This window comes from Diospyros lotus, chromosome 12 (genome assembly GCF_014633365.1).
Source record: "Diospyros lotus cultivar Yz01 chromosome 12, ASM1463336v1, whole genome shotgun sequence".
Lineage (NCBI taxonomy): Eukaryota > Viridiplantae > Streptophyta > Magnoliopsida > Ericales > Ebenaceae > Diospyros > Diospyros lotus.
In genome coordinates this window covers 18,397,627-18,420,927 of record NC_068349.1, presented here as the reverse complement: position 1 = coordinate 18,420,927, position 23,301 = coordinate 18,397,627, and the positions used below count along the sequence as shown (strand labels likewise).

Sequence of the window (23,301 nt, the reverse complement as noted above, 5' to 3'; positions counted from 1 at the left end):
TATCGAATGGCTGCTAATGAACTAAAGGAACTTAAGGTGCAACTACAAGATCTTTTGGATAGAGGTTTTATTCAACCGAGCACATCGCCATGGGGAGCCCCAGTATTATTATTTGTGCGTAAGAAGGATGGGTCTATGCGACTGTGTATAGATTATCAACAACTTAATCAAGTAACAGTTAAGAATAAGTACCCCCTGCCTCGTGTGGATGATTTGCTGGATCAGTTGCGTGGTGTGTTGATATTCTCCAAGATAGACTTGCGATCAAGTTATCATCAGGTGCGGGTCAGAGATGAGGATATTGCGAAGACAACGTTTTGTACACGTTACGGACATTATGAGTGTGTGGTCATGCCATTTGGGCTGACCAATGCCCATACAACATTTATGGACTTAATGAACCAGGTGTTCAAAGAGTATCTGGATTCATTTGTAATAGTTTTTATTGACGACATCCTAGTCTACACACCGAGCCTTGAGATACACAAGATTCATCTGAGTATGGTTCTATAGAAGCTCAGGGAATAGCAGTTACATGCAAAGTTCTCTAAATGTGGGTTTTAGCAGACCCGAGTTGTATTCTTGGGACACGTGGTCTCAGGTGAGGGTATCTCAGTAGATCCAGAGAAGACTAGAGCCGTGATGGATTGGCCGAGGCCGATGATAGTGACAAAGATTTGGAGTTTTCTTGGTCTTGCCGGGTATTATCGATGGTTCATAGAAGGCTTTGCGCGATTAGCATCATCTATGACGAAGTTGATAAGGAAAGGAGTCAAATTTATTTGGGACGAGTCTTGTAAAAGATCCTTCAAGGAATTGAAGTGGCGTTTGACTTCGGCACCAGTACTAACGATACCCAGGAGCAATGAGTTATTTACTATATACAGTGATGCTTCATATGCAAGGCTAGGGTGCGTTTTGATGCAAGACAGCCGAGTGAACGCTTATGCGTTTAGACAGTTGAAGAGACACGAAGAGAGTTATCCTACCCATGATCTGGAGTTAGCGGCTGTAGTGTTTACTTTGAAGATTTGGAGGCATTATCTTCATGGTGAGAGAGTCCAGATATACATCGATCACAAGAGTTTTAAGTACCTCTTTTCGTAGAAGGAGCTCAATATAAGACAACGCCGTTGGTTGGAGCTGCTCAAAGACAATGATTGCGAGATTCTCTATCACCCAGGTAAAGCTAATGTGGTAGCAGACGCTTTAAGTCATCGTGGAGCATCAGTTGCATCTATGGTGGTGCAAGAGTGATTCTTATTGGAGCAGATGAGTAACCTTACCATCTCAGTGGCACCGGATAATCCTACCCTCTATTGTGCTTCCATGAGTGTCCATTCAAATCTAGAGGATCAGATTCGGGATCGACAGTGTCAAGATGTGGAGCTTGGCAAGATCATGGTTGACATGGAGAGGTTTGGACCATTAGGGTACAGCCAGAGGGACAACGGTTTGTTATTATTCCGTGGACGGATTTGTGTGCCTAATGACAGGGACATTAGGCAGAGGATCCTGGATGAAGCTCATCGTTCTCCCTATATGATACATCCTGGAGCGACGAAAATGTATTAGGGCTTGCGACGTCAATATTGGTGGAGCGGCATGAAGAAGAATGTAGTAGAATTTATATTGCGATGTTTGGTGTGTCAACAAGTCAAAGCCGAGCATCAGAGACCCGCGGGATTGTTACGACCTTTAACTGTTCCAAAGTGGAAATAGGAACACATAGTTATGGCTTTCGTCTCAGGATTACCGTGTTCCAACCGAGGATTTGATTTGATATGGGTGATTATTGACTGGTTGACTAAATTAGCACACTTCCTACCCATCAAGAAGACCTATCCTATTCATTGACTGGCCAAGTTATACATCGATGAGGTGGTGAGACTTCACAGAGTACCGACTAGCATTGTATCAAACAGGGATCCTCGGTTCACCTCACGATTTTGGGAGGCGTTACAGAGTGCTATGAGGACCCAGTTGACTTTCAATACAGCCTTCCACCCTTAGACCGATAGACAGTCAGAGTGAACTATACGGACTTTGGAGGACATGGTCCATGCCTGTGTATTAGATTTCCATGGGAGCTGGGATAACCATCTGTCGCTAGTGGAGTTTGCCTACAATAATAGTGCTTTCAAGCCAGTATCGGGATGGCACCTTTTGAGGCATTATACAAGTGACCATGTAAATCACTGCTTTGCTGGACTGAGATTGGGGAGCAAGCATTGCTTGGACCAGAGTTGGTAGAGCAGACGACGAAAAAGATCCAATTGATTCGAGCTAGGAAAAAGGCAGCTCAAGACCGTCAGAAGCGTTATGCGGACAGACAACGCCGGGATTTGGAGTTTGCTGTGGGTGACCATGTTTTCCTCTGAGTCATGCCGATGAGGGGTGTTCAATGCTTTGGAGTATTTGGTAAGCTTAGTCCTCGTTTCGTGGGACCGTTTGAGATATTGGAGCGAGTTGGACCTTTGGCTTACCAGTTGGCTTTACCCCCTCAGCTAGCTCACGTACATGATGTCTTCCATGTTTCTATGCTTTGCAAGTATGTGGCAGATCCTGGGGTTATTGATTATCACCCGCTCGTAGTGCAAAAGGACGCGTCACACATCGAGTTGCTAGCTAGTATTGTGAATCGAAAAGAAAAAGTGTTCCGCAATCGTACAATTTCCTATGTAAAGATTCAGTGGCAGCAACTTACCCCTAAGGAGGCTACTTGGGAGCTAGAGGAGGACATGAGGCAACTTCATCCTCAGTTATTTGCCTAGCCAGGTATGAATTTCGAGGATAAAATTCTTTTAAGGGGGGGTTGAAGCTTATTGGTTTTGCTGGTAAATTAATTCCAGCCAGCTGAAGCGCCAAAACGACGTTGTACGGAAAGGGAGGTGGTAACTTTTGCTGCCCACGTGGATGCCCCATTTCATGTGCAATTTGAAGCCATTTTAGAGGAGAAATTGAAGCAGCGACAGAATGCGCACTCGAGCAATGAAAATCAAAGAAAATTGGAATTATTTTTGAGAAATCTCGCTTTTAATCACAGTCTGAAGATACCAGGTAATTCGGGAAGCTGAGTAATAAATTTTATATGGTTGGAATTTCATTTAGAGCCCAATTTTATTAATTTTGGAAAAAATTATACGATGTTGCAGTTTGTATAATTTTTGTCGCGTTTGGACAGAAAAGCCCAAGGATCTCTTCTACGAGGCAAGTTTCCTACTCCCTCTACGAATTTCCTTCCGTTGTGAATTTATTTACCCTCCCTTCGTTCGTTTTGGTTCGTTTATTAATTATGGAGTTATGAGCCATTTTGGTGTAAATTAAATTTAATAAACTATCTTTGGGAATTTTATTTGTTGGTTGCTTACAGGGGTTTGTGCCACCCCAACGACTTTGGGAATGATGTCGAACTCATTTAGGGATTAGGTTCTTAGTTGTTTGGATATAGTTATGGACTCTATGACTGGAAGTCGACTAGAGTTGCTGAGTAGTGGGGGTAGGGGTCGGCTGTTTGGTAACATTAGAGTTTACTATTGTACAGTCTTTCTTAGGCTATCGACCAGACATTCCTAGCCACTAACCGTCAACCAGTGCTAAGAACTACTGACTAGCTCTACCATTATATGATTTACTACATGACTTGATATCTTCTATACTGTTGCATAGCTTTGGTATGCACATGGGTACGAGGTGCATGTTGGGGTTTTCATGTTCTGTTTATGCTTGGACACAGACATCCTAGTATTGTTAGATTGCATCTGGCACAGGCATATGCATTGCTTGTGATTTACTATGTGGACGAAGCATCTGCCTGATGCCTGGATGTATGGGCACCGGTGTATCTAGTTGATGCTTACTGCGCATTGCATCTTATATGCGCATTGCATGGTTACTATGTGTTCAGTAGTCTTGGATGGGAGTACCATTTCGAGGGAGCTAGGGCTCGGTCATTAAAAGGCTTGGGTGTCGGGAGCATCAACTCGAGGAAGTGCGCACAGGTTTGTTGAAAACTTATGTTGCCTTTCAGGGTAGCGACAGATTGATATGGGACTTGGGTGCTGGGTGTCTTGTGTGGGCCCCGAGGACTAGTATGTGCTTTCATTATGTTATATTATTGTGTTGTAGCATCTCATGGTTTGTGTGTATGTGTGGGACTATATTTGGGAAGTTCACTCCTTCTATTTAACTTATAGCCTTTCTTTTCTTATAAACTTGTTGAGTCTTGCTACTCACCTTGCTTTCCATCATTCCAGGTAAGGGCAAAGCTAAAGTCGAGGGTAAGGATCGCAGTACCTAGCAGCCGCATCGGTGTGGTGTACAGTCAGTTTTCCCCCTCATTGTCTCTAATGTTTTGATAGGATTTTATCCCTTTATTTTTGTCTGTGCCCGGTCGTTCCTTGTATTCTCTATTTGTTGGCACAAGTGTCGGTATGTATTCATATACTATATGACCGCTGATCTAGTGGGGTACTCGTGTGCGTGCATGTGTATAGTTTTGATTTCGCTATTTTACTTCTTGTGTATGCATGCCAGGGTAACTCCTGTCTTGTATTTCATTTTTTTCCCTTTCGTAAGCACTCCCGTTCGGGTAGTCTGGGTGGTTGGGATATCCGAGCGGGGGTGCTTACAATTGTAATAACATAAATTTAAACATCAAAACAAAATTGTTACATACGTTAATCGAGTCTAATCACTCACGAAAAATTTAAAGATTCAAATACAAAACCCAAGGGGTAAATCCTAATCTTTTAATCTTGTATCTTTTTCCTCCCCTTCAATGTGCTAGGACCACATATCAGCATGTTTAAGACTTAGTTTGGCTATGCATTTTCAATGACAACTTTTAAGTTGTGTAACTTTTAAGTGATATAAAACTTTTAAGTTTGATAGTGTTTAAACTGATAATGTGTTTAGATAAATATGTTTTTAAGCTATCAATTAATAGTTATTTGTTTGATTTGAAAGAACTAATAAGTCATCAGAACTTGATAAAAAGACAAAAATAGACATTTTAAATAATACAAAAAAAATACATAAAATACTAATTTTTAATAAAATTAATTATAACTTACTATTATATAAATGTATATATATGTTGAAATTACTATTTTATATATATATATATATATAAAAAGAGAGAGAGTGATGAGGAGATGGACAAATAGACGACGATAGAGGATGGTAGGGGCAACGGCGAACGATGGGGGCGATGGCAGACGTTGGGGGTGATGGAGGAGATGAGGGCGATGGGGGCTACAAGCAATGGCCAGAAAAGCTAGGGGTGATGGCGAACCGTGGGGGGAACGATGACAATCAGAAAAGCTGGGGGCGATCACAAACGGGGGGTGACGGTGATGGCCATAAAAGTTGGTGGTGACAGTGGCGAGCAGGAAGCAGAGGGTTGAAGAAAAAGGGCAATAGCTAGAAATTGCTCAAAAGATTGAGGGTAAAATGTTTATTTACTCAATCAATGCAGCTTATTTAGTAGCAACTTTTTGCAAAAGCTGGTGAGAGAAAGCTTTTGCAAAAAGTTGATGTATGAGCGTTTAAACTACATAGGTTAAATGCTCTTTCTTCAAACCAAACACTTATAATAAATAAGTTATGTAGCTTAATCTACTACATTAGCTTATAAGCGGTCAAACTGCCCAACCAAACGAAGCCTAAATATGCCTAATTAGGTGATGAATCAGCTAGTGACACCTTAAAAATATAGTTTTTTTTTTTTCATATAATTTAACACTTGGTATGCATCCATTATCTACACCCAATTATGATGAACGAGCCATATACCTCATTTATTGTTTATCAAGTGAACCTACACTTTCGGATCAAGGTGAAATGCCAATCACCCCCTTGATAATACAATTTATCTCCTTGTCTATTCAACAAGTCATATTGAGAAATGATATGGCTATATATGCATACTCTACATATATCGAGTTTAAAGGTAATAAACATAAACTTCATATTACATAATTTGTCAGGATGCAGTGTAATTTATGCCAAATAAACAATCTCACATGAAAATAAAATATAATTTGCATGGTTTTAGTGCAATTTGAACAAAAATAAAGGTCATATGCACATAAACTAAAATTAGCATGTCTAATTACAATAACCAAAACTTTTTTGGGTAGAAGTGTGTTACGTTTGAAATGTTATGGCACACACCAAGAAGGGGTGAATTGGTATATAAATTTTTTTTTTCCTTAAAAATTCTTTTGATGAAAAGGAGATGTCGTCTATGAAGACCACGGCTTCATTAAACCTCAAGACCTTGAACCGACATGATAAGGTATCTACTGTATGAAGACAATCTCGTCTTGACAATGAAGAACAAAAGAATGAAAGATATGAAATCTTTTTCAATGAGAGGTTAAATATACAAATCAAGTGAGGAATATGAAGATGCTTCGAAAGATAGATAAACAAAGAGCACAAGCAAAAGATGGACACAAGGATTTATAGTGGTTCAGCTTAATCCAAGTCTAATCCACTACCTTAGCTCCTCACTAATAATTTTGCAAGCAATTCACTAAAACCTCATATCACTTCGGATAGGCCCTCTAGCACCAAGCTAGGAAATACAACCTTTTGCTTGAAAAGTAAGCCCTGTATCAATACAAGCTAGGAAAAACAAGAAAGATACAAAAGAGAGTTTCTAAGAGTATACACTCTTAGTTACAATGTCTCTCAATAAAGATACAAGGCTTGAAGTAAATAATTACAAATGAAGATTAAAGCCTTCAAGAGAGAAAAATTGAAGCACAAATGAAAATTGAGAAGTATGAAATAATCCTTAAGCTCATTTCACTTCAGTCCCATCCATTAGCCTTCTCAAGTTCATCAATGACTTGTATTTATAAGCATCCCAAGAGATCTAAGAGAAAACTAGTCGTTTGTGATTGTTGGGATTTGAAAAACTAATCGTTGGAGACTTTCTGTGAACAAATTTGTCAACAGATGAGGTGGGTTAGTCGACAATAGCTAATTAAAATAAAGACATAGTCGACAGATACAAATATATAGTCGACAAAGTGGAAAGCTTAGTCGACAGATTGAGGCCAATATAAATACATACACACTGTTAGTCGACAGAAGCAAGAGCTTAGTCGACAGAATGAAGGTATTAGTCAACAACTGCAATGACTTAGTCGACAGATGAAGAAATTTAGTCGACAGATGCAATGACTCTAGTTGACAGATGAAGAGAAATTTCAATCTAATACATTACAAAATATTTACATTTCTTTAGTTTAAGTAAATGTCCTCATTTTCTTTAATTTATATTTTACCTTCTATTTACTTTAATACATAAATGTAAATAAGAAAGTACCCTCTATTTGGATTAAAAACAAATATCCAAAAAATCAAAATCCATAACCATAAGAAAATAGAATTTTAATTTTAGTACAAACTCGGGATTTAGCAAGTTTACCACTCTCAAAAAACATACATTCTATTTATTGAAAAATTCATTAAAAATCGTTTTAACACTAATGGATATTAGCTATCGAAATACCAGGAGATAGTTTTTCAAAAAGAAAACATTTTCAAAAATATGTTATAGTTAGTCTTTTTCCTTAGAACAATTTTAGCTTTATCTTAACCAACGATTTCAAGGCTAATTTTGAAAATCACTTTAGGAGATTTATTTAAATCTTAATACTTGTTTTTGCAAATCTCCATATGTATGAGAATGAAATTAATTTAGTTTTCATTTGAACAAAATAATACTTGATATTGAAATTGATTTATGCTGAAAACCATAAGCTTGACCTCATGACTTAGGAATAAAACAAAGTATTCTTTTTCATCATCAAAACTAAGTATAAGGGTAAAACATCAAAGTGTTATTTGGAAAAGTTTAGAACTTTCTGAAATTACACCCCCTCCCCAAGGTTTCTAGAAATTAAGCCTTCATCCCTTTTTTTCTCCAGTAGCCACCTCCATTGCCGATGAGCCTTTGGCTACCACTCCCACCACCTGAAATCACTATTGACTGCTAAAAATAGCCCATATTGTGCACTAACCATTATCGCTATCACTTATTGTTGAAGTTATTTATCTATTCCCCTTCTTTGACAAACTAGATCATTGGGTTGGCTTTTCCAATGACTTTGTTCTAGCTTCTTTATTTATTTTCTTCTTCTTCTTTATCTATTCTTAATGCTCATGACCTCAAAACTAGGTGAATCGAGTTATTCATAGGTAAAAATAGTGATTCGTTCGATGCATGTCACGTCACCAGTCAGTTCCATTGCCGAACATCTGTCGCCACCAATTACCTCTTGACCGCCACCTAACATCCCCGCTCTTTTCCTATCATTTCGTGTCATGTTTTGCTATAATGCCTTTTTTTATAATTAATATTTATATATCTTTTTCTAGGGACGCGACACTAGCACAACTACCAAAAACTCATGGCAACCTCTTCCTTGGAAACCCTGGTCAAGGAATTTAAGGGGAAACATAAGAATGATTGGTGCCTTCTAGAATCTTAATAAAAATACAAAAGCTAGCATGCTCACTCTTGACATCAAAGCTTTGCTATTGTCTCATCAATCATTTAACACATTCTTAAGCATTCGTCAGGGTCAGTTACATTAGGCAACACTGAAGCTTACTATAACTGCTCGCCTCTCGGAGCCTCCTCATGCACAAAGGGGATCCGTAAGAGAGTCATTACTTAAATGATACCAAACAATAACACAAGCCAAAATACACTCACAACCCTTATTGAAACCATAGCTTTTCTTTTACGTCATATAACTCATAATAACCATCCTTACATAACTGTTTACAACATAAGCCCACCTAGGCTTACATAACATACATCCATCTTAAAAACATAAACATTAACCTTAACACAGGCACCATGACACCCAGGATCTAGATTCGGGAGAACTCTGCACTTGCTATCCTTTGGACCCAAACCCTGCTAAACGAATCTGGCAACTCAGACAAATCCCTGACCTGGAAAGATGGAAAGCAAACGTGAGTCACAAGACTCAGCAAGCTCTAGAAAGAAAGGTTGTAGGTTAAAGATTGAACTATTCCCATAACACCACATCCAATTCATGCCAATGCAACAACATACCATGCCATGAACCATACGTGCTTCTACCTCAAATGCATAACATAAAGAAACTTTGCATATAAATGGTCCTTGGGGCCCATATCAAACACACACTAGCGCCCAAGTCCAACACACAAACCTGTTGCAACCCCATATAGGCTACCACATCATCATTCCTGACCTTCCTTTCTTGTCCTTGGCCGGCTTTTCCTGACATTCATAACATTCCTTTTCTGACATTCAACATTTGGCTTTTCATGTCATCATAACATGCCTTTTCCTGTCACTTATCATAACATCACATCATATCATGCCCTCTTTTTCCTGTTACTCATCATATCCTGCTATGGTTGAGGGCCACTTCCACGACATACGTTCTATGGTGGGCCACTTCCATGACATAAGTTCCGTGGTGGGTGCCACCCATCACCCATACTCATCACTTAAAACCACACATTCTCACCATGTGATGCAACAAATAGGAAATGCAATGGCTTTTGCTGCATAAACATGATGACAAAGCCCCCATAAACAAAGCATCAAGCCATGTTATGGCCACATAGGAATTCACACATGCGATATGCTCTAAATGCACCGGCTCACCTAGAGTACCCTAGTTGGCTCTTAGACTAATCGGATCATACAAATCCTCACACATCCTATCACACACAAAGCATGTCCTCTAAATGAATGCAACCCAGTCTCTATGTGGCACACACATCATGATATGCACAAACCGAGGTAGGAATCTGACAGTACCAGCTTTTCTGGCCCGTCTAACGCTTATCACAACAGTCGATGACTGGTGCCCATACATCCAGCCATCAACTGCCACGACCCACGGTCGACAGTCAGTGGCTTTGTACCCCATACCCTTAGACACACATAGACACCATTAATTTTATATCTTCTAAACTTAGCATTACATAACATTTCTCCATAACTCTTCACGTACATAGTCACATAGACATCATGATACCATTCTCATTCTCGCCTCTTCTCAAACATAGAAAATTGTCTCAGTACCCATTAAACCGATCACCACACTTTCTCATTAAGACTCTTAACATAGTCCCATTAAGCCATAATCAACTCTTCTAAGAACCTAACCCCAACAGGTTTGGCATCATTCCCAAAGGAAGTGGAGCGATACAAAGCCTCGTACCGGACAGAAGGAACAACACCAAAACATCATCCACTTAATTTATTTTGTCTCCAATAAGCCCATTATTAACATATAAGTCATGAAATAGTTGCCACGTGGATTATTATTATTAATGCGTGGAACCGAGTCACGATGAGGGAGGGTTTAAAATACAAGAAACCACGAAGACTTTCACGGCAAATAAAGGATAAGAGGAGAGCGTTACGAGCTTGTATGTAATCAACTGATTTCTATCTCTTTTGTGCTCCCGTTGTAAAGTAAAACGTTTTACATGAAATAACAAAATTGCAGCTCCAATTAATTAAATCTAACCATGTAATCTGCATAAACTAATCGTACAAAATCTATAATTTAAATGTATGATATTTCTAGTAATTTTTCCTACTTACTTGAATATTTTAAACACCAAATAATGCCAAGATTCCCTATTTTCCCATAATTTCTCCTATTTTCTTCCTCTATGCGCGGCTCCTTCCTCTTCCCCAGCTTTCCCTCTCTCATCTGTCCTTGAAATGGCCTAAATTGGCCTTGAATTGGCCCAAAAAGAAGCTTGGTGGCCAAGGTGGAAGGGGGTCCTAGCACGCGCCACGTGGCGCGCTTACAGCCGTGGAAGGCTACCATCGCCCTAGCCTGAAACGACGTCGTTTCGAGTTGGCTTTACTGATTAAAATCAGCATTTTTCCTCTAACGCGCGTCTGTTTTCCCTCGGCCTCAAACCCGCGTCCCGCCCTCAGCCTTCCTTACAAGTGACCACCCGGCTGCCATTAGCCTTTAACCTATATGCGTGTGCAATTAAATTTAAAGTAGCTCGCGCGCCTCTTTGCAGAATTACATCAGTGCCCAAAACTTTCTGGGAACTCCACTTACCTCATGAGCCACAATTTCTACTTATTCCACTTGCACCTCGATATTTCTGGAAAATCCCAAATTTGCCCAAATTGATAATTTCATAATTATTCCCAAGTAAAATAATTAATTACCCTAATTGCCTATTCCCTCAAAATAACATAAATTATTATTTTTCCTTAGATTTCCAAATATTAAATAATAACCTCAAATACAGAAATTAATAATTGTTATTCGTCTCCAAAATTTTGGGATGTTACACTTACACTTTATCCTATTACAATATCTGCAACAAAAAGACACCACCAGGATCTTATAGCTGGGACCGCGTCCAAACCCTACCTCAAGCACTGCCTAGCTTGCCAAAATTCGGAGCCTAGCCCTTACCTGGAATGACGCAAGTAAATGTGAGCCGCAAAGCTCGCAAGCATAATAGTATGAAGGCAACTAGTTAAGAATAGACCTTTCCCCACACCCCATGCATTTCATGCCCATGCAACAACATATCATGCCATGTTTAATACGTGTATTATCTCTAGATGCATAAACATAAAGTAAACAACACATATACGGTCCTTGGGGCCCACATAAGACACACATACTGGCGCCCAAGTTCTACATACAAACCTGCTAGCAACCCAACATAGGCTACCATATCATTATTCCTAACATGCCTTTTATCACCTGATTTGGCTTTTCTTATCATTCATAACATGCCTTTTCCTGTTATCATAACATGTTTTTCCTACCATTAACATAATACACCATCATAACATGTTGTTGTCGTGGGTTTGTTCCACGGTCTTATGGGTTTCTCTCATGTTAGTCACTCTTCCTCACCATGCAATACAACACGTAGGAAATGCAATGGCCTCTACAACATCAATGTGATGACAAGGCCTTCATAAATCGAGCATCAAGCCTTGCTACACCCATATAAAAACACGCACATGCGAAATGCTCTAAATGCATATGCTCACCTAATATACCCAAGTTGGCTCTTAAACCAACTGGGTCATGCCAATGCGCACACATCCCCACACAAACAATGCATATCCCCCCAATAAACGCAACCTAATCCCCATGCATCACATAATATCATGATATGTGCAAAGTCAAGGTGGGTGAATTGCAGTATCAACTTTCCTGACTCATCCATGGCTTGTCACAACGGCTGATAGTTGGTGCCCATACATTAAACAATCGACTGCCACGACTTAGCAGTTGAAAACCAGTAGTTTTTCACCCACACACCCTTACACGCCCATAAACCCACACATACCATTCTCTTTGCAAGGAGACACAAATCCCTGCGTCATCTGACCCTAACAATAACATGTCATTCCTTAGAAACTTGAGGGCAAATCAAAATCCCCATTTAGAGTACGGACATGACTCAATCAGATTTTATATTATAGGCCAATAAATAAATCATATCAGACTATTCAATATTGAAGAGAATATTGCAAGAAAAGCTCACAACGAGAGCTTACAATCGAAATCGAAAGAAGGAATAACTTAGAATATGTAAGAGGGTTAGGAACTTGCATAGGAATCAAAGAACACAAAAAAAAAGTTAGGAGCTTGTATAAAATAAATAAATGAGTGGGATCTTGCCTCTTAATAGTGGATCTGATGGTTTTTTTTGCAAAAAAAACACCAATTATTGCAACCCAAATATCAAATATTCTTACATAAGATTATTCTAAATGATCTAACTTATTTAAGTGTAAAATTGCAAGGAAAAAAGAGCATCCACACGCCCCAAGAAGGATGGCCATGCGCCTGCACGCACAGCCCCTTTCGGCGTGTGTTCTGCATGCGCCACTATCTTCTCCAAAGACAACGACGCTACAACTTAGTTTTTTGACCATATCTCATTTGTTTTAACTCCGATTCGAACCTCGTTTTTTCCTAATCGCTCTTCTCTCTCCCCCCCTCTACTGGAATATAAACTTCAACCGAACTTACATTATTGTTTTCCTATAGTTTCTATCCAGATTCCGGCAAAGCTTTGAAAACTAGGATGAGGCTCGTTTCTCCTTCGTTTCTTAACCGATCTTACTCGTTCTTCTTGCATAATTTCTCCCACACTTTCAATATCTTATTCCTCACCTCACATCTTCTCAACCCAACCCAAATTTTGGCTCGAACTCACTTGAATTGCCTTTGCTAAATTTGGTCCTATTTATAGAAGTCCCAGGCCAATCATGTGTCGCCACCTCGGGGTCATTTATGAGGCATCATCATGACTTCCAAGCGGTCAATGTTTGCTTGTCACATGTACCGCCACCTTGTGCCTTGGTTTGTGTGCCTTATCATTGCTTCGAACGGCCCATTACGCCAATTTGTTTCTTTAATGATTCTGTTACAGATCTCCAACAATTATACCACGGACTGAAGTTTTGCACTATTATACTTTGGCCTTTGTGTTATTGCATCTTGACCCAAACCTTTCAAAGATTGCATTCTTACCCCGAACGCTTTGGAAACTGCACTTTTACCCGAGTTTCAAAATTACGATTTTGCCCTTAACTTTCTATGACCCTTTGGAGATATTCTATTTCCTCAAATATGAAGAATCTCAGATATTACATTTGCAATCTCTCGATTATCTTGAAATTGTGGTTTTTTTACCTTTTTCAATTGATTTTTAGCTTCAATATCTTACTCACTTAAGGTTAAAAATTTCTTTCGAGAATATCGATGTGTTATCTTCCATGCCATCTACAATGATTTAATCCCACTCACAATCATTTGCTCTATGTTGGCCCAAAATGGCTTATCCAAGTTGTTCATCGTGTATCGACTAAGTTTTTTTTGAAATCTTCAAGCTTGATAATTTTTTATCTGACTATTGGTAATGAAATTTGGTTATACCATTGTGTTCTTGGTGGTGCTTATTTTGACACTCATTTTTCAATTGATTGAAAGTCAAACTCCTTTGGATTTGATTCGAGTTCGAAGTAGCCTATCCAACTAACGCGTTGCTTATTTCAACCAATTTTGAGCTTGAATAACTCTTAATCTATTCACCTAATTGTTGTCTACTTGAATCCCACAAATTCATTGTGACCTTGTTTACAATGCTTAATACTAGGCTCAACCCAATTTAGTTTTGTTCTTTTTAATTTTGCTTTCAAAGTCAACTCCATAACTTAATGGAAAATTGACCTATTTTTGAGACTTTTAGTTATTTTCACTTAAGTCCAACCTTCGTGAACCCATGTTAGCTTTCTTGGGTCCTATTTATGCCCAAGTAATTGACCAAATTATCATTGAGCCCCATCCCTTTTGGATCTAATTCAGATTAAAGAAAAAAAATTAATTAATTGATTAACTAAATTTCTTGTTTGAATGCCCAAAAAAATGTTTTAAAAAAATTCGGATATTATATTATCACTTTGGATTTTTGTAGATTTATTTTAAAGTACCTACTGCTAGCTTATTTAATATAACAATTTTCATATTTAATTATAAACTATTATAATTTTTAAATTTTTTATAATTATTTTATACAAATTTAAAATGTTTTGATATTTTATTATTTTATAATTAAAAAAAGTGTCATGGTATTACTATACTATACGATACAATTTAATTATTAACGACCAAGAAGATATTAGCCATAACTTTTTCTAGTACGGCCAAACCCTCGTTCTTAGGATGTAACAATCTCCCCTAATTCATAGTAATATATAGCCATTTTTCTAATACCATAATACTAATTCTCTAACACTGAAAAAATTGATTTTTAGTATCACAGACTTTAATTTCTACCACCGTAGGTGTAACACCTCTTCTCCTAGAACTGCCCGAGAAGAGGTGCTACAGGGAAAATAAAATAAACTGGCTAATAAATTGCAATCTGATACCATAACTGAATATCTCATTTAACTGGAATAAAAATTCTGAGTCAATACAGACTAAAAACCATAAACTTTGAGTAAAGGACAATCCCTCAACTGAAATATAAAATAGATCTAGACTGACAAACACTATAAACTAACAAACTCCCAGACATCTTTAATCTTGAGCGGCTCCACGTACACACACTATAGACCACTGCTGCTAGGCCCCATATCTGGTACTCTCCTGTTAGAATCTGGAGGGGTGAAGAGTACAAAGTGAGCTACAAAAGCTCAGCAAGTAATAAGCTGGAAAGAATACTGAAGCTGAATCGAAGAATATCGATATTGATAAATAACTCACTGAACTTGTACTGTATAATCACTGTCTGTTTGCATTAATAAAAATGTAATGCACATAAATTGTAAATTAAATGCAGGTATGCAACTTTGGCTCATAGGCCCACATAATCTGATAATACATACCTGTCTGATCTGAAACCTGCATATATAAAAACTATAAACACATACTGTGGGCAAAGCCCCTAGCCCCCTAGTTGCCACCAGGCGAGCAACTCATAAACTGATTTGAAACTGAAACTGATGGGATCCCCGCGGACTAGCCGCCTGACGTGCATAATGCAATGCAATGCTCACATAAATGCTAGCACACGATATGTAGTGCTCCATATAAAGTCATGCTCAATGCTCATACCAAAATGTATGCACATAATCTCACAAAATAATGCTGAACATGATATGATCTTCATCTATATGTTAGAATACAAAGATTCAAGAACTATGATTTAGGGTATGGGTATGATTAACTTGTCATGTTCTAGCTTATGAATTCAATGTTGGAAGGTATTGAATACATTGATTGAATTAAACTTGAATTAGGACTCACTGGAAGCTAAATTGGATTTCTGAAAAAATTATCGGGATATCAAGAAGGATATCCGGATATGATGAAAGACATCCGAATATGAAGAATGCTCATCCGGATACATTGACATTCAAAGCAGAAGCTATTCGGATATGCTGGAAAGTATTCAGATATGAACTAGGACATCCGGATATGATTCTGGTCATCCGGATATCTCACTGATGCATTCGGATATAACTGGGGACTATTCGAATGAAAAATTTAACTTTTGAGGGAGGCATCCGGATATCAGGCGAGACATCCGGATATTATCTTGACCTTTTCGGATGTATAAACAAACCATCCGGATATCATACTCGAAGAACTTTAGATACATTCGGATACGATTCAAGGTATCTGGATATTAGAACTTAGAGTAATAAAACTTGCAATCCAAAATGGATAAGGATTAATGGAACTTGCAATCCAAAATGGATAAAGATTAATGGAACTTGCAATCCAAAATGGATGAGGATTAATGGAACTTGCAATCCAAAATAGATAAGGATTAATGGAACTTGCAATCCAAAATGGATAAGGATTAATAAAACTTGCTCATAACTTCACTGTTATACGCATATATATATACGTTTTTGCTTACTGATATAAATTTGAAAACTACAACTAAGAACTGGAATAATCTGAAATCAAAACTGATATGAACCTGTAATGGAAGGGATTATAGGAAGAATACTTGCCTGATAGAACTCTTTGATCGAACCCTAGAGCAATCCTGAAGACTCTAGCAAGCCTTTGCTATCTCTTGCCCTTTCTGTTCTTCACATGGCGTGAAGAAAAGCTAAGCTAATGGGCTCTATATATAGACATAAAGTCTTAGATCTCTTTCCTTTTATAACTTGGAATCCCTCTCCCAATTGAACTTGGAGACTCCCAAAACCTTCTCCTATTGGGACTAGGAGACTCTTAATCCAAATCCATCTCATACATGGATTCTCATTCTTTTTTAAATACATAATCCCACTTAATTAATAATAATACAAAAATTATTATTAAAACTCTCCAATAATAATAAAACTCCAAAATCACCTTCATGCCCTTGCATTTAATTTCCAAAATAAATAACTAGAATTAAATGCTCTTTAAATGCTATTTATATACTATTCTCTCAATTAAAAATCTAAATTGCCACCTTGGCAAATTCTTTTAAACTCCAAAATTAAAAATAAATAAATGCTATTATTTTCCTTCAAAATCTATAAATTGCCACATTAAATAATTAATTGACAAAATCGCTTAATCAAATACTTCAACAATTAATTAAATCATTCTTGAATAAATACTGGGCCCTTTAATGGGTCGTTACAGTAGGGACATCCCTTAATTTATGGTACTGTAAATCCTCTTTTTTGGTACTGTGAGAAAGTTCAATTTCTAGTACTGCAAGGACATCCCCAATTCCAAGTATTGCACATCACTTTTGTTGCAATTTTTTAGTACTACAAAAAAGTTCAATTTCTATTAGGCATGGACCTTCCACAGTTTCGTATACTGCACCCCTTTTTTTTTTTAGTACTGCAACACCAATTCTTTACTAAAAACATTTGATCAGTTTAAGAGATAGGTGAATTAAACTCACTTTGAATCAAAATAAAATATTGATAACAAAATTATTAAAAATACAAAAAAAGTAAGAATGCAAAACACAATACTTAGAATAATTTGGCCTTAACTACTTACTCCATTGCCTTAACACCTTGTTCGGAATTTTAAGCAATTTGCTTCCGATAGCTTTTTATAGGTTAACCTATAATGTTTATACAGTTTTTTAACAGGTTCAAGCTAAAACCTTTACATTTTTTGCTTTTTATGGATTAAGTACTTAACCCTCTTCGAAGATAATGAATAAGGTTTTTAAAGAAACAGTTTTGGAGAACCTATCAAAAATTTTACACTCTATATCAAATATGCTTCTCTCTTTGTTCAAAGAATAATGATATAAGTTGAATTTCTAACTCTGATACAAAAAAAAAAAAAAAATACAACTTTGAAGAACTTGTGCTTTTTTATCAAGATTTCGATTGTGTTTGTTTTGTTCAACATTCCATGTATGTTGTCTTCAAGCTCGTGGTATTTATAGATTTCCATCTTCAATGCACTTGACAAATTATCTAGTGAATAATACATTAAACTTGAAAATTTGCAGAAAACATCAAATTTTTTTATCCATAGCAACGATTGGAATTAAATATGAAGTTCAATCATAAACAAATTTAATGTAAGAATATTATTATTCAGACAACATTTAATAAAGTTATCTTTGTCTGAAAATGAAAAGTAGTCACATTTAATACAGTCGGCTATATTTTTTAAACTTTAGAGACAGTTAATCAAGTAAGATTAATAATTACTTGAGCAAATTCAAAGGTTATTCGAGTGTTTTCAGCACTTAATCGATTAAATAATTCATTAGTCGACTATTAAATAATCTTACTCGATTAAGGTTTTTAAAGAGATGTGTTATTTCTTGATTATACAATTATGTTACTCGAATAAAGAAAATAATACTCGATTAAAACTAACTGATAGTTGATTAGCCTTTTGAATACCTTATTGTCAAAATATGTTTGAAGAATAATACTCGATTAAACATGTTTATTACTCGACTAAAGAAGATAATACTCGATTAAAACTTACTTTTAGATGATTAACCTTTTGAACACATTACTGTTCAAAAACATTTGAAGAATTATACTCAATTAAACAAGTTTGTTACTCGATTAAGGAAGAATAATACTCAAATAAATTTAATTTTTAGTCTATTAATCTTTTAAGTCCAAAATTCTTTAGAGAATAATACTCAACTAACACAAATGATATTGGACTAAATTAAAGTATTAGTTGATTAATTCTATGGTTACTCGATTAAAAACTTGAGATCTTTTTTGTAACAATCTTATTCAACTATTCTACTTGATTAATAGTATTGTTACTCAACTAAGTAAGGTGGTTAATCGATTAAAATTTTGAATCTTGAATTTTCGGTATTTTTTACTTTGCTAATTATTTGAGTAACTTTTGAATGTCAGTTTAACCTAAATTTCTTAAAGATAATTACTCAACTAATATAAAATATTACTTGGGTAAAATAATATTATTCGATTAAATAAGTGTATTAGTCAATTAACTCTATGTTTTCAGCAGTTTTGTATTTTTATTATTCTTAAGTATATGTTTTAAAATAGGCCGAATAGACTGTTGTATCATGAAGTTAGGGTCAATTTTTAATTTTATCCAGTTTTGGCCTTTACTTTAATTTGGTACTTGAACTTTAACTTTTGTTTCAATTTTATCTTCAATCAGTCAGGCATGTGCCCCAGCATACGTGACGTTGAGGTGGCGTGCTGATGTGTCGAAGTATCCATTATTCGACACATCAGCAAAATAAACCCATCTTCTTCAACCTTTGGCCACTAGGTTTTTAAATCTTAAACAACTATCGTTGATTTCCTTTACCGCCAGCATCTTTATTCTCCATTTATCGCAATTGGCCACCTCTTTCTTCTCTCATCGCCAGTCACCCAAGGCCTCAGCCTTCTTTGGTCACGCTAGCCATGTTAAACATAAAGCTCTTCAACCATGGTAGTGACCAAAGGTTATTGGCCATGGCACCAATAGCCATTACAATGCTGAGATTTGACCCATGGTCGAGATTTGACCCATCAGTCAACCAAAATGATGACCCACGTCAGTGAGCCAGTGGCCAAAATGAGATAGAAAGCCATTGGCCAAAACAAGACACGAACCATCATCCATGATAATCATGGCAACCCTCTATTTTGGAAAACATTCAATCGTTGACGATGGTGAAATTAAGGTATAGGCCAATCGATCGATGGCCACAAACCTATAGGCATTATCGTATTCTTGACATGGGTCTCGCCATGGTCAGTTTTTCACCTCGACCTCTGGTCTTCTTCACTCTCTATTCTTTTTCGATTGGTTGCCATTATGGCCATCGTTAATAGAAGCAAACCGGTGGCTAAAGCCATCGGTGATGAAGAGCGAGGAAGAAAGTGGCGGTTGACGATGGTAAAGGCAAAAATGATGGCAGTGCAAGTTGGAAGCAAAAACCCTAGGTGATTTGGGAAAGAATATGGGTTTTGACCCATTGAGTGTTGGGTGGACCCACTGGGTTAGATTTGGACTAGGATCAACCTGGCCTATTACTTGGATTCAAAATACATGAGGCAAAACGATTGCAGTAATTATCATGGAAAAACAATGTTATATGTGTCTATTGTTAGACACATCAGTATGCCACATAAGCCGCCATATAAGTTGGGGTACACTTCTGGCTAATTGAAAATTGTTGTACCATGAAAATCAATGGATTTTTTGAAGAAAAATTAAAAGGGCTTGCGACAATGTGCTGTGATCCCCATTGTCGCAAGGCCTTGCAGAAATAGCCTTGCATTGCAACAAAGGCCGTAAAGCCTTCCCATTTATGATAAAGGCCACAAGGCCTTGCGGTAGTAACTTTGTCTCAAAGTCAGCCCCATTGCGGCAATTGCCTTACCACAAGGCCTACCACAATTTGGTTTTGTAGTTGCATGCCTCGTGCATGGCCCATCCAACAACTGACACGTGTCAACACCAAGAATACTTGAGAAGTGCGCCCTATAAATGCCCAGTTACAGGACATTGAAAGGGTCTGTCTCCGATTTCGGTACAACTTTGACTACATCTTTACTGTTTTGGTGAACAATTACCCAGATCCAATATTGACTTAGGCATCATATCATGGCGAATATATGGGACACTATGAAAAATGTGGTAGAAAAGGTAATGATGATCCTGATGATCACATCTAGAACTACGAATCTCTAATGATACTCCATGGGGGGGATGTCGAGCATTTTCATTAACCTTGTCAAAACATGCTCGAACTTGGTTCAATAGTTTATTAGAAGCATCCATCTCCTCGTTTGGGTAGTTGCAAACGGAATTCATCAAAGCCTTCGTAATTAACAGTCGAAATAGCAAGAATGCGACGCATCTCCTCAGTATCCGACATGGGGGCAAAGAAACCCTTTTCCAATTTGTGGATAGATTCTATAATGCCACACTGGAAATTCGTGACTTGCCAGTGGAAATAGCAGTATCAGCAATGTTACAAGGAACATATCTAACTTCCCTGCAGGAGTCATTATCTCTAAACCCGCAAAACTCCTTGGCAGATCTATTTGTCAGGGCAAATAAATACATACTCTAGGCCGAGGTCATGCAAACTGTGAGGATAGATGAGGATAGAAAGCGAAAGAGAAAAGAGCAAGACATTAAAGAAGACCCAGACAATGGCAGGAGAAGATCAGAAGGCTAGACGTGGTTGTGCCCCAATTCAATCATTACGCTCGATTCCTCCAACTAAAATTAGCCATCCTAGCGACTATAGAGGGGACGGGGCAGATAAAGCTCCCAAAAAGAGTTGATCGGCCAATGGGAATGAAGCAGAACTAATACTGTCAATATCATTGAGCTCATGGCCATGCCACCGATCTATGTCGTGAGTTAAAAGATAAAGTTGAGAAGCTCATTTGAGAATGGCAGTTGCAGAGGTATGTGCGAGAAGATAAGAAAAATGACAGGGAACCATTGAGAAGGGGAGACAGGCTCGAATGACAAGAGACATGCAACCATGGGCAACAAGAGAGAATGAGAAACCATATGTAGAATCCTTTGGATAATAAACTGACTCAACAGGCCATACACGTCATCTCGGGTGGCGAAACTTTAGCTGGAGACAGTTCTTCTTGTCGGAAGGCCTATGCTCGCCTAGCCTACCAAGTCAACTATGTGGGAAAGATAAAGGAAAATGAAAACCCCATTACCTTTATGCCTAATGACTAGGGGGGATGTAATTCTCCCACATGATAATCTGATGGTAATTTCAATTGTCATCGCCAAGCATCCCATCAGAAGAGTCCAAGTAGACAGTGACAATTCTGTCAACCTAATCTATTGCTTCAAGTAGATGAGTATTGCCCACAACTAACTCAAACGAGTTTCCTCACCCTTATACAATTTCACTAGAGAGATAGTTCCAATGGTGGGATCGATTCGACTATCAATCACAATAATGTTTGAACCTCAGAACATGACACGGCATGCTAACTTCATGGTAGTCAAGACCATCTCTTCGGCATACAATGCGATCTTGGGTCACCCCTACTCAATGACGTTAAGGCCATAGTCTCCTCCTACTATCTATTGATGAAGTTTCCTACCCCTTCAGGCATAGGGCAAGTTCGAGGAGACCAGCGGAAGGCACACACTTGCTATATGTCATCCACAAAGAAAAAGAAAAGTGAAAAGACTTCTGCCATTGCTGAACCAACCGCACAGGATTGATAGGCAAAATTAAAAAATTGTAATGTTTCTTTCATTTTGAGTGAGCACGCTTTAAATTTACACAACAATGTAAGCCCCCGGCGACATTTTGAACCTAGGCATGTGTAACTTGGCCATGTCAAAAAAGGAAATGCTTATACTCTTTAATGCAATACATCACTACTTTATGCGCATTCTCTAATATGTTTTCCAGGTCCCAAGAACAATTTCTTTGTAAAAAATGATTGGCCTATTGTCCTGCCTAACGGTCACGCAACGCTGTTCACATAATCTTTTCCTCAAAACAATTAGCCCATTATCCCGCCCAACGGCCCAGCAACGTGGTTCGCACAATCTCTTCCTCAAAATGATTGGTATGTTGTCCTACCTAACGGCCCTACAACGCAGTTCACACAATCTCTTTCTCAAAACAATTGGCCCATTGTCTCGCCTAACGGCTCGGCAACGCGATTAGCATAATCCCTTCGTAAAAAACGATTAGCCCGTTGTCTTGCCTAACAGCCCGGCAATGCAGTTCGCACAATCCCTTCCTTAAAATGATTGGCCTGTTGTCCTACCTAACAGCCTGGCAATGCGGTTTGCACAATTTCTTCCTCAAAATGATTGGCTTATTGTCTTGCCTAATGGGTCGGTAACGAGGTTCGCACAATCTCTTCCTCAAAATGATTGGCTCATTGCCCCGCCTAACGACTGGGCAACACGGTTCGCACAATCTCTTCATCAAAATGATTGGCCTATTATCCTGTCAAAATCTCTTTGATTTCACCTTGAGGCAAAAAAGAAGAGTGGGGGGCAATTGTTGTACCATGAAAATCAAGGGATTTTTTGAAGAAAAATTAAAAGGGCTCACGAAAATATGCAACGAGCCCTATTACGGCAAAGGCATTGCCACAAGGCCTTGCAACAATAGCCTTGCCTTGCGACAGTAACTATGCGGCAACCTTGTGGTGAATCCTTGTTTGGGGCAATCTCGTTTTGCAGTCGCACGCCTCATGCATGGGCCCATCCAACAACTGACATATGTCAATACCAGGAATCCTTGAGAAGCGCGTCCTGTAAATAC

The 23,301-nt window shown here is 37.9% G+C and overlaps 1 protein-coding gene across 1 annotated transcript; it reads left to right on the top strand.

Annotated features, from left to right (window-relative positions):
* The first annotated feature begins 2,384 nt into the window (after window positions 1-2,384).
* LOC127787540 (uncharacterized) lies at window positions 2,385-2,774 on the top strand. The gene has a single exon (XM_052315598.1). The coding sequence runs from the start codon at window positions 2,385-2,387 to the stop codon at window positions 2,772-2,774; it is 390 nt and encodes a 129-aa protein (XP_052171558.1).
* Window positions 2,775-23,301: the final 20,527 nt, after the last annotated feature.